Raw genomic sequence first — 12,149 nt, 5'->3', positions numbered from 1 at the left:
CTCCCTCAGGTAGCTCCCAACCAATAGAAGCATCCCAGGAGACAGAATCCCAAGTGTGGAAAGGAGTTATTATCCCAAGAAAAACACTCCATTTAAAACTTTTGAAAATCACTCCTTCTCCAAAACATATCCAATAAAGACTTTGTCAAAAGCAAAAGCCTGGGCATGGCTCTACTATGCCGCAGAGGTAAGGAATGAGACTTTTAGTGAGCGCATCAGTACACACAGGAAAGGCAGCCTGCAGAAGTACATCAGTTAGGCCTCTGGCAGGAAACAGATGTCATCTCCAAATCACGATAATAAGGGAAGGATCAATAAAAGGACTAGTTACAGAAGTGTGGGCAAGGAGTAGAGAAAATGGAAGGGACAGTACCATGCCAAGAGAGTAATTACAAGGAATGGTTACTGTACCTATGCCTGGAGGGACAAGAGAATGAAGGATTGCCAGAACCTGGAAGGAAAGATCCTTAATGGAGAGATATAAGAAGAGCTGTGACCTGCAGTCACAGAGAGACAGAACCATCCTGACATGACCCTGTTGGGAAGGAGAATAAATAGCCTGACCTCACTGTCCTCTCTCCCTCTCACTTCCCGCCAGGATTCTTCATTAGCCAAACCAACCAGAAGCCGGAAGGCAAGGAGCCCACTTATGTGGTCCATACAGACCACAGAAGAGGGTGAGAAGGCTGGAGAGTGTGTCCAGAGAGGTAAACAAAAGATTTCTGACATAAGAAGCATGCCAGGCACAAGCATGGGTTCAGTGGCAGAGCTCAGCGATTCCTACAGTTCTAAGTGCAAATGCTGGAGGTGACAAGTTACAACCAGAATGAACTGTAGAAAATGTAAGCATTTGAGGAGTAAGCAACTGGGCACCGTAAAGTTGCTCTAAATCAAAGCATTACAACTGTTCATATATGCATAGTATATATACATGCAAACATACATAACCTAAGCGATTTCTTTTTATATAAGTGTTCCATATAAGCTTTCATTATTTATTCACTTACTCAACAAATATTTACTGAGTTCTTAACATCTTCAAGGTATGTGAATCAGGTAATGTCCAAGTAAAAATGACAAAGGCATTCCAGTGCTAACTTAATTATCTTTAAATTAGCCTAATTCATTAGCTTTAAATTTAATTGCTAATACCTTCAAGTGAGCATATAAATATTTAGAATTTTATACTAAGATTTTAACAAGATCCAGGCACAATTTTAAAAAGCACTGAATAAAAAATGGGCAAAGAACTTACGTGAACATTTTTCGAAAGAAGACGTACAAACAGCCAATAAGCACATGAAAAGATGTTCAACATCACTAACCATCGGGGAAATGCAAATTAAAATGAGATATCACCTCATGCCCATTAGCACGGCTACTGTTAGAATAAAGGAAAATAACAAGTGCCGGCACAGATGTGGAGAGATTAGAAGGCTTGTCAACTGTTGATGGGAATATAAATGGGTAACAGCTGTGGAAAACAATGTGTCAGTTTCTCAAAAAATTAACATTAGAATTAACATATGATCTAGCAATTCTTCTGAGTTCTACCCAAAAGAATGGAAAGCAGGGTCTTGAAGAAATATTTGTACACCCATGTTTACAGCAGCATTATTCACAATAGCCAAAAGGTAGAAGAAATCCGTGTTCATTTATAGATGAATGGGTAAACAAAATACGGTATATACACATAATGGAGTACTATTCAGCCTTAAAAAAGGAAATACTGCAATATGCTGCTACGTGGATAAACTCTGAAGACATTATGCTAAGTGAAATAAACCTGTCACCAAAAGACAAACACTGTATGATTCCATTTATATGACCTACCTAGAGTAGTCTAATTCATAGAGATAGAAAGTAGAATGAAGGTTCCCAAGAGCTGGGAGGAGGGGACAATGAGGTGTTATTGTTTAGTGGATAAAGAGTTTCAGTTTGGGAAGATAAAAAACTTCCAGAGATGGATGGTGGTGATAGCTGTGCAACAACATGAATGTGCTTAAGCAAAATTTATTAAAATGGTAAATGTTATGTTACATACAATTTACTACAATAAACAAAAAAGAAATACTCACGGATTCCAGCCCAGATCTTGTGGGTTCACATACAGAATACCAGCTCTGGAAACAGTGGCCGGGGTTGCGCTCCTTAAGTGATGTATCTCAAACAGAAGCCTCATGAAGGGAGTGAGGGTGATGCGCTCATTGCTGGCGAGGGTCAGCACCTGGAGTGAGCAGCACAGCGGTGCACAGAGGTGCACTGTCACCCATGGGCAAAAGCAATGCTGCAAACATATAGAAGCAACAAGTACTTTCCCCTATCAGAAGTACCACAGGCTGTGGGCTCATTGTCCTGAATCAGAAGTGCAGTCTGAATAAAGATCTAAGCTCACCCCTGAGATGACCTGACTGACCCTTGAGGAACAAACTCACCTAAATGGACTTGTGAATGGCAACCTTTACATAATTGTAGTAATTTTATTACTAAGCCAAAGATAAGACATTTATTATAAAAATTAATCACATGAAAGGACCTGAATACCGTAAAAAAACTTTCTTTAGAATCTGAAATACCATGATTATCAATTGTCCAAAGAAACTTACACAAGTATAAAGATACCAAACCTGTATTTTATGATGAACAGTGTCTCAGTTGAGTAAGCAGTAATTACTGTTAATTCAAGGTGGTTACTAAATCTATTCTGGAGTAATGATGATTACTGATCTCTCTCTGCTGACCCCAACAATAGACCCTGTGTTGCTTGAATGATATCTCACAGACCTGTACCATCACCTTTTGTTTTTGCTGGGAATGCTGAATTAACTGTGGCAAAAAGCTTGGAAAAACATTTTAACTCAATCCATAGCCATAGGAACTAGTTAATTTCAATTATCATATAGCACAAACCCATTCTTTCATTGTTTAAGTATTTATACTTAAAGATGACAAGATATAATAATTTATGCCTACCTCTTAGAAAGTGGTAAGATGTGTAAACTAAATTCTTAGATCTGTATCTAACTCTCAGTAAAGGTGGCTGCATTCAAAGAAACAGAGAGAACATATTCCTTGAAATTCTTTAATGGTGAAATTAAAAAAAATTACCAGGAAAACAGCACTTACCGAAATAATAGTTACATAAAGAATCCCAGGTTAATGAGCAAAAACTAGTATTAACACCAACAAGTGAATGGAACTCTTAATACACTCAGGATGTTATATTTAAGGTTTACAACTGAAGTTTTGTTCACCTTGTTATCATCCATTACAGTATTGAGTGATTCAATCCACATGGGGTCAATATCTCCATCCAGGACTATCCATTTTGGTCCATCATTCTTAAGATTTGCTTGTTCTCGCAGAATGGATGAAAAGAGACCTATAAAACAAGAGTAAACAATCCTAATATATAAAGTCGTTGAGTGCTGTTTATTTCTACAATAGATTGGTATAATTCATGTTGGAAGCTCTTTTATTAACTAAATAAAAACGATTTTGCTGCCTCTTTCTAGTGAGCAGTGTGTAACACCTTTTGAGTCACACATGGGTTCCAGATCCAGCACTATTATTTACCAATGTGCAAGCTTCACCTCACTGAGAAGGACCCTTAACTTCCACGACTGAGCTTCCCCATATGCCAAACAGAGATAACAAAAACTTTCCTTCATGAACAGTTGTGGGGATCTGTAGAAGGTAACGTACATAAAACTCAAAACTTACACCAAATGAAGACATGATCCTTCTTCATACACGTATGTTCAGTATTCATTTTAGATCAAATATTTGTTTATTTCACCCTTTCTCCATTTTTCTATACCAATTTTCAAGGGCAAAATTCTGACGCTAAAGCATTCAGAAGCACTATACATCTCTTACAGAAATGTGTTCAATGGGATAGTAACTCATCATTCCTTAACAAGATGTATACGCAATAACATTTTAAATCTACAGTCCTTTTTGCCATTAGTACATATCTAAGCATTGTGTGTTTGATGTGACAGATTTAACAGTTGCAAATTTTTCAAGCTCTAGTAAATCTAATAGAATTGTGAGCAAAATTGTTTTGATGCATGTATGATGTTTCCTCTGTGACATATTTTGTGCCAAAAGTGACAGTATCTAATGGAACTTGCCACCACGATTCATAAAGCGGCCAGTAAACTTTTCTAATAGTCACTGATTCGAAGAGTTTCCACAGTTTTTCAGCCTAAACAGATAGGTACTCTCCCTGCCATACTTCTTTACAAAAAGACAGAAGCTAGCCTGAGACAGCAAAAACTGTCCCACAGAAAAAGGAGTGTACACAAGACAAGAGGATAGAGAATGACAAAAGGTGTCCTGCTTTATTATTACCGTGTTTTAAATTTCAACTTTTATTTTACGTTCAGATGATACACATGCAGGTGTGTTGCATGGGTACACTGTGTGACATTGAGGTTTGGGATAGAAATGGTGCCATCGTCCAGGTAGTAAGCATAGGAACCAACAGGTAGTTTTTCATCCCGTGCTCCTCTCCTTCCCTCCCACCTCTAGTAGGCCTCAGTGTCAATGGTTCCCATCTTTATGTCCACACGTACCCAATGTTTAGCTCCCACTTGTAAATGAGAACATGCAGTATTTGGTTTTCTGTTTCTGCATTAATTCACTTAGGATAATGGCCTCCAGCTACATCCATGTTGCTGCAAAAAACATGATGTTGTTCTTTTTTATGGCTACATAGTATTCCATGGTGTATATGTACCACGTTTTATTTATCTAATCCACCATTAATGGGTACTTAGGTTGATTCCATGCCTTTGCTATTGTGAACAGTGCTGCAATGAACATACGAGTGCATGTGTCTTTTTGGTAGAACAATTTGTTTTCCTTTAGGTATACACCCAGTAATGGGATTGCTGGGTCAAATGGTAGTTCCGTTTTAAATTTTTTGAGAAATCTCCAAACTGCTTTCCATAGTGACTGAACCACCAAGTCTATAAGTGGTTCCTTTTCTCCACAGCTTCACCAGCATCATTTGACTTTTCCATAATAGTCTTTCTGACTGGTGTGAGATTCTATCTCATTGTGATTTTGATTGGCATTTCTACTTTAGATCAGCCATCAGGGAAGTCTTCTATGATGTGACGTTTGACCAGATGCTGAAGTAAGATAAAGAAGCAAGTCATGCAGGCATCCAGAAGTGTTGCTGATGACAGGAACATGAGGTGCTGAGGTCCCGTGATGGGAACAAGTTCAAGGAATAGCAAAGAGGCCAGAATGAATGGATTATAGGAAGTGGTGGGAAACGAAGTCAGGGATGGTGGGATTTGGGGACGGGGGCAGGGATCCAATTACATAGAGCCTTATAAGCCATGGAAAAGGTTGGATTCTAAAGGTGATTGGAACCCACTTGAAATCAAAAGCAGAGAAGTAACATTTGAAGCCCCTCTGTCTGCTTTAGGTCAAATGAACTGCAGGGAAACCAGGAGGAGGAGATTACCCACTGCCGTAGTACAGGCGAGACATGATGGTGGCTTCGACTAACGTGGCATCTATGGAGAAGGTGAGAAGAACCGGAATTCACATACATTTTAAAGGTAAAGCCTATAGGATTTGCTGTGAGGTTGGATGTAGGGTGTGACAGGGAGACAGGCCTCAAAGATGATGCCAAGGTTAGCGCATTTACTGTAAAAGGAACTCCTAACAGATTGTCACAAAGGGATCTGTTTGCTCACAAATACTCTCAGGGCAGGAAACATGCCCTATTTACTTTTGTCCCTGGCACCTGGAACGTCTGCCTGAACTTCAGTCAGTGTCTCATATCAGGTACTTTATAGATGTTTCCTGAGGCATTCATGTTGACTTCACTCCTGATTTACAGGGAGCCCTGACATAATTGACGTGGGATAAAATACAACAGCTCTGAGTACAAATCCACTGAATGCAAATCAAGTACTTATTCAAATCTAGTTTTAATTTATACATTATAAATGCTGTTGTGATCTGCTATATTTCCAATAATGCCAACATATAAACAGTGAGTCTGTGACTATGACTAAAATTGGCTTGTATTGAAAAACAGCTTTCTGGATAGAAAAAAAAATTTTAGCACTTCTAAAGGGGAAATACTACTTGCCATCTTTCCATTCTCGGGTAGCATGATGTATGAAACCAAAGAGTTCATCTGTTGTCACAGCTTTAGGGTTTAAGTCATTCCAAACCGGCTTCTGTTTCATGTTAACATATGTTCGGTTCAGTGTTCTCAAAATCTGAGGGGAAGGAGGAAAGAGCCAAAAAAAATTAATACTAACATAAGCCAAATGGAAAGTAAAAGATTTCTGAAGAGTTTTCCTTATTCAGTATATGCTCCTAGATGCTCTGTGTGCGCTAAGATCCAGAAGGGGAAAAATGCACATATGTGCATTTCCATTACCATCTTGAAAAGCTTCCTCTTACAAATACTCAGCGAGACAGAATCCGTTCACTTGACTCTTTGAACCATTTAGAGTAAAGGGAGTCACTTTCTCATTTGAGATTTTTAATCATGTGTGCCAAGTGGAGGACCATACATAAATAAGCATCCATGTTGATTACAAAATCTACGCCACCTGCTGCACTCCAGCCTGGGTGACAGAGCAAGACTTAAAAAAAAAAAAAAAAAAAAAAAAAAATTCTACCCTGCCTGAATCAGCAAGATTGGTTTCTCTCAAAATGTAGCCTACATCAGATTGCTTGGAGGGTATTAAAATACAGATTGCTGGGCCCAATCCCAGAGCTTCTGTTTCAGTAGGTCTGAGGTGGGGCCAGTAATGTGCAGTTCCAACAAGGGCCCAGCTGATGCCAATGACGCTGGTCTGGCCATGCTTTGAGACCTAGCGACTTAGGGCAGTGGTTCTCAAAAACAGACTGTCTTGACTAGGGGGAAGAAAGGGGAAGGGACTTCTGGGCATCTAGTGGATAGAGACCAGGGAGGTTGCTAAATATCTTTCAATGCACAGGATAGCCCCCTATAGCAGAGTTACCCAGTCCAGAATGTCAACAGTGCTGAGGCTGAGAAACCCTGATCCTGATAATTGAGGAAAAGCCTTGAGAATGTGAACTCACAGAACAAGTGCTCAGTGTATGTCTATTCAATTAATTGATACCTTCAGTCAAATATCTGCCCTTACTCTCCCTTTTGCTCCTTTGAAAAGCTGTGGCTTTTGTCTTAGATATTTATCATGCTGACAAAACCCCTACTCACAGGGGTTTTGAAAAAACGGATAAACAATTGACAAACACTTTGAAATGATAAGATGCTAAAGAACGTCACCCTGAGCTGCAGCGCTCCGGGTATCTCGGGTTACGTACCTGTTGAGTAGAACAGAACTGGTGAAGACTAGAAGAAAGTAAGTAAATGCCTTAGGAATATTAAGCTTATATTTTTAGAAACCATTAATCTACTGGAAAGTATGGAATTTGATTTTATCCTTCCTTGAACTGTGGCCTACATCTGTAACTTACTCTAACAAAATAATTACAGGTCTATCAGTTATCTACTTTAATATTTCATTTATTATATTTTTCACTAGAAAAATGTCTACACAGAGTTTTTTTTTTTTTATCTTACAGTTGTTCCACTTTGGGTTCTGATCTAAATACTGGCAAGTTCCATATACTGCCATCCTCTAAAATCTCATATGCTCAATCTGATTATTTTTAGCTGTTGGCTACCAAGTATGTTTATACCCAAGCATCCTGAATTAAAATGCATGCAGTTCTGCATATACCGTCTGCCAACCAAGAAAATAAGTATGTTGCCAGGACTGTCAGTAAGACCAAACAAAATCAAGCGGTGAACTAAAAATGGGGATAATAACACCCATAGTATATCATTGTTGTGCAGAGTAAATCATACATAATGCACCTAGCACAGCATGTAATAGGTACCTCAAAAATGTGGGTTTTGCCACTTCCTTTTATTTTTAGGTTTTGTTTGGCCATATAGAGGGTTATATTTCTGAGGGAGTACTGAAGGAAAATATTTGGGTTTGTTTTTCTGAATGATGTGGGGAGGAGAATCAAGGATGACTTGGAAAAGAAAATAGGTTTGATAAATGTGGCTAGAGCCAATCAAATCTTCCAGCCAGATATCTTATTCCACAGTCTCTTAATATGTTTATCTTTGATAAAAGAATCCAAGCATAAATGTACTGAAAGGTGCGTAAGGTAGGATGGCGTGTATTGAAATGCCTTCATCTGATACTGAAAATCTCATGTGGAAAGCTCAATCTTCATGTCAGCTTGCTTTTCCTATGTGAATGCAATGCTCTATTTGTTTCTTGTTCTCCCCACTGCTGACCCAATATAAAGGAAAAGATCAATTGATCAAGCAGCAAGATTAGAGTCTCAGATTCTGACCCCAAATGATGGCAGGCTTCATGGTGGGGAATTCTTTTGAGTAGCATTGAAAATAGGCCAAACCACAATAACGACAAATGTTCTTTCCATAGCTGTAAGCTATTAGGCAATTTACTATACCTTACTCTTCCCTGTGCCTGCATTTCCAACCACAAAGACCGAGTGCCGCACAGCCAACAGTTCCTCAAGCTGGACAACCTGCAGAGCAAACAGCCAGTTGCTGGTTTCCTTTAATGAGTTGGTGACAAAAAGATGACCTACCATTTTTGCCCAATTCTTCTTTCCTTACACCCAGACCAGCCCCCACTGACAATAGTACGTTCACAGAAAGTTAAAATAGACCATAAGTGAAAAGTATAGTTTTTCCTGGATTTCCCATGTAGACCACAGGGATAAGACTAAAGCCAAACCGTGATTTTATGCAGTACTCAGTATATGGCAGGGGTTACTTACAAAAATCGTTAACTCTTCATGAAGTTTTGAACAAACACTGTACATAGCCAATCACCATCTACAACTGAGTAATGATTTATATCGTATAGAATATCTAAAATGGATAATGTATACAGTGTTTAATGTCCATGCATTCACTGAATTCAAACTGAATAATATGCACAAGGCTTTGATATGTCAGATAATATCTACCTAACTTATTCTCATACATGTTGTCATTCTTCCCTCATTAAAAGCATACACTAATGATTTTACTTCCAATGTTCTCTAAAAAGGAGGAAAGAACAAAGTAAATTTTTAGTGCATGTCTCCAAGAATCAACAAGTTTTTAAACCTAACTAAAAGTATGCTTACATTTAAAGCCATGTCAATCATACCTGTTTTCACCTTACAGAGTGGGGCTACTAAAATACTTATGTTTACTTAATCCTGCCATATGAAAATGCTTGAAAGCATATATTAAGATCCTATTAAGCTTAGGGTACAAGTTAACATCTTGCTTTAGCATCAGTTAGCCACAATTATTTCAACTGACAATCCCAACAGCTGCCATGAAAAGCAAATGCTCCTTTTACTTTGAGGATGAAGCTCTCTTCAGGCTGCAGGCGGAGCTCCAGGGTAGACTGCCTGACCATCTGTTCAAAGTGCAGCTTCCTCCTCCGGGGCACATCCAGGGTTGGAAACAGGTCACCGACCAGGCCAAGAAACACTGGGATGTCGTCAGTCACTATCTTAGGCATATTGAAATCCCTTAATGCTCTCATGAGTACCTAGGGGAAAAAAAAAATTTATAAAAAAGCCAAAACAAGTTCTAACAAACACCTGAAGAACTAAAGATGTTTGTTATTTTTAATCCTCATATGTGAAGCATGAGATATTGTTACTGTTCTCCATTAAGATGGCATTCTATCAATAGGGAGGTTAAATGTTTAAAACTGAGGTATCAGAACATGAGAAGGCTGAACTGATACCATGGACAATCCTTAGAATAAGAACAGCAAAGAGGCCTTTTCCTTCCCTGCCAATGATCTGTTTTGATCTTTAGAAACAATCTAAGGGCCTTCTCTCTTGAATCCTCAAACTCCAGAATTTAAATTAATCAAGCTCATCAGATCATTTTGTCCAAAGTCCTCTGCGAATCTTAGAAATGATAATCTCAAACATTTTTAGTTTTGTTGTTGTTGTTCTATCTTAGCTGTAAGCCAAAGATTTTAAAAGCAGTAACTCAAACGTCAGGATAACTTTTACAGAAAGAGCTAAGCATTCCAACAAAAATTTTAAAAAGCAAGATAACAAATAAACGAAAGAAAATCTTGACCTAGTACTAAATTACAAGGAAATTAAGAGGAAAAGAGAGAAATATTGGCAAAGTAGAAAAATACATAATAAATATCCCTCAATTTTAAAAAGGACACTTTTTTTTTTTTTTTTTTTTTTTTTTTTGCTATTTCTCAAGTCATATTGCACATACACATGGTGATACATATTGATATGGTTTAGATTTGTGTCCCCACCCAAATCTCCTGTCAAATCGGAGGGCTTAGTGGGAGGTGATTGGATCATCAAGGGGGTAGATTTCCTCCTTGCTGTTCTCACGAGATCTGATGGTTTTAAAGTGTGTGGCACTTTCCCCTTCACTCTCTCTCTCCCCTGCCACCATGTGAAGAAGGTCCGTGCTTCCCCCTTGCCTTCCTCCATGATTGTCAGTTTCCTGAGTTCTCCCAGTTACGCTTCCTGTTAAGCCTGTGGAATTGTGAGTCAATCAAACCTCTTTATAAATTTCCCAGTCTCAGGTAGTTCTTTGTAACAGTGTGAAAATGGACTGATAACACACAAATCCATTGCTCTCGCTACTTAAGGGAAAAATCCATGATGTGTTATCATTTCTCTCCAGGAATGAGAGCAGAACATTTCTCCAATAGCTCTGACCAACCAATCAAGCATTTCATTGGTGTTAGGCACCCTCCTTTCCTGTTTCATTCTGCAAGCCCATCTTACGTCCCATGAAATGGATGTTCTTTCTCCCATTATGTCTTCACTGACTTTCCAGGATTAACATCCCAACTCACTCAGATTTCTTAAATGTTCCTCAGAGGAAATCAGTGATTACTGAATTACTTGATTATGACTGTCAAAATACTTTTTGGGGCTATTTCAAAAGTACTTGTAAAATCACATTTTCTTTTCCAGATTCATATCTTTGTACTCAAGAACACTTGTGACCTCTTATAAGGAATGCCAATCCTCAAATCTCCTGCATTAACAATAGATGTTATGCTTTTTAAAAGTTGTGCTGTGCATGCCCCACCATCCAGGCATATACTTTCATTTCTGTGAAGCTGGCCAGCTACTCACTCAGCAAAATCATATTAGCATTGCAGTACCTGATCTTCAGGTCTATTTTTATCTCCTCGTTTCAGAGAGCCAGCCACAACCAAGACAGATTTAATAGCACGAAGTCCCCAATCATAATGATCCTAAAATCAAAACATAGGTTTATTTTCTCAAAAATTGTATGACGGAGTAAGATTCTCGTTCCAGAGGTAAGAGCTGAAAGTTTAAAAAAAGGAGTTCAGATAAATACACCCTTTAATGATTCAAAATACCATTTTCTTCTCCTCTTTGAAATTATGAAAATCACGTCCCCGTAGTGTCGTCCTGTTTCTTTTGCCTGTGTTTTTGTTTTTTGGCCTCTGTCAGCAAGTCTCTTCTTTCCATAGCACCTAACTGCAACATTTGCCCAAGGCTCCATCCACCTCCCTTGCTGTACTCTCTCAATAGACCTGCTAACTCAGTAGCTCAACAAATTCCACCTTTTCACCTCCAACCAGAAACACATTTCTCCACCTGTGCTGGTTTTATCAAGGGCCCTGATATTCTACTTCTCCCCAGACTTCGATCCCTAATGGCCCTAATTACTCCATCTCTTAATCAGACACTTCTGCCTAGATGCCAGCACATAATATAATAAAAACCATGTCCTTAAGATTCAATTATCTTTTTATGAGACTTCAACATTATCCCTAAGACTCCTCCCACAGGGTCTGGGCTCCTGGAGGATCTCAGAATATTACTTCTGAGATTGGATACAATTGCAACTCCATGCTCCCTGGGTCCAATTACATTTTTTCTTCTGTTTTTTTCTCATGCTAAACTTATTTCCCATATACTCACTGTCTTCTTGGGGCTAGCACAGTGCGTGGCACAGGGTAGGCGCTCAGTAAAGATATTCCAAATGAACTAACTGCTTACACGGGACTGGCCTTCTCTCTTTCGCCATCCAGCTACAATCCACATAGTAACAACCCATCTCT

General features: G+C 38.8%; 1 protein-coding gene across 1 annotated transcript in view; it reads right to left on the bottom strand.

Annotated features, from left to right (window-relative positions):
- DNAH11 (dynein axonemal heavy chain 11) overlaps positions 1-12,149 on the bottom strand; it is a 372,580-nt gene that overhangs the window by 200,235 nt on the left and 160,196 nt on the right. The window contains exons 38-43 of the mRNA XM_050784822.1: positions 11,220-11,312; positions 9,411-9,605; positions 8,503-8,580; positions 6,119-6,251; positions 3,255-3,382; positions 2,079-2,227 (exon numbers count right to left, since the gene is read on the bottom strand). Coding sequence (XP_050640779.1) covers positions 2,079-2,227; positions 3,255-3,382; positions 6,119-6,251; positions 8,503-8,580; positions 9,411-9,605; positions 11,220-11,312 — 776 coding nt within the window. The remainder of the gene's footprint in view (positions 1-2,078; positions 2,228-3,254; positions 3,383-6,118; positions 6,252-8,502; positions 8,581-9,410; positions 9,606-11,219; positions 11,313-12,149) is intronic.

Source organism: Macaca thibetana, chromosome 3 (assembly GCF_024542745.1).
Source record: "Macaca thibetana thibetana isolate TM-01 chromosome 3, ASM2454274v1, whole genome shotgun sequence".
NCBI lineage: Eukaryota > Metazoa > Chordata > Mammalia > Primates > Cercopithecidae > Macaca > Macaca thibetana.
Note: the sequence above shows the minus strand (reverse complement) of the source record. Positions and strands in the feature narration are given on the sequence as shown.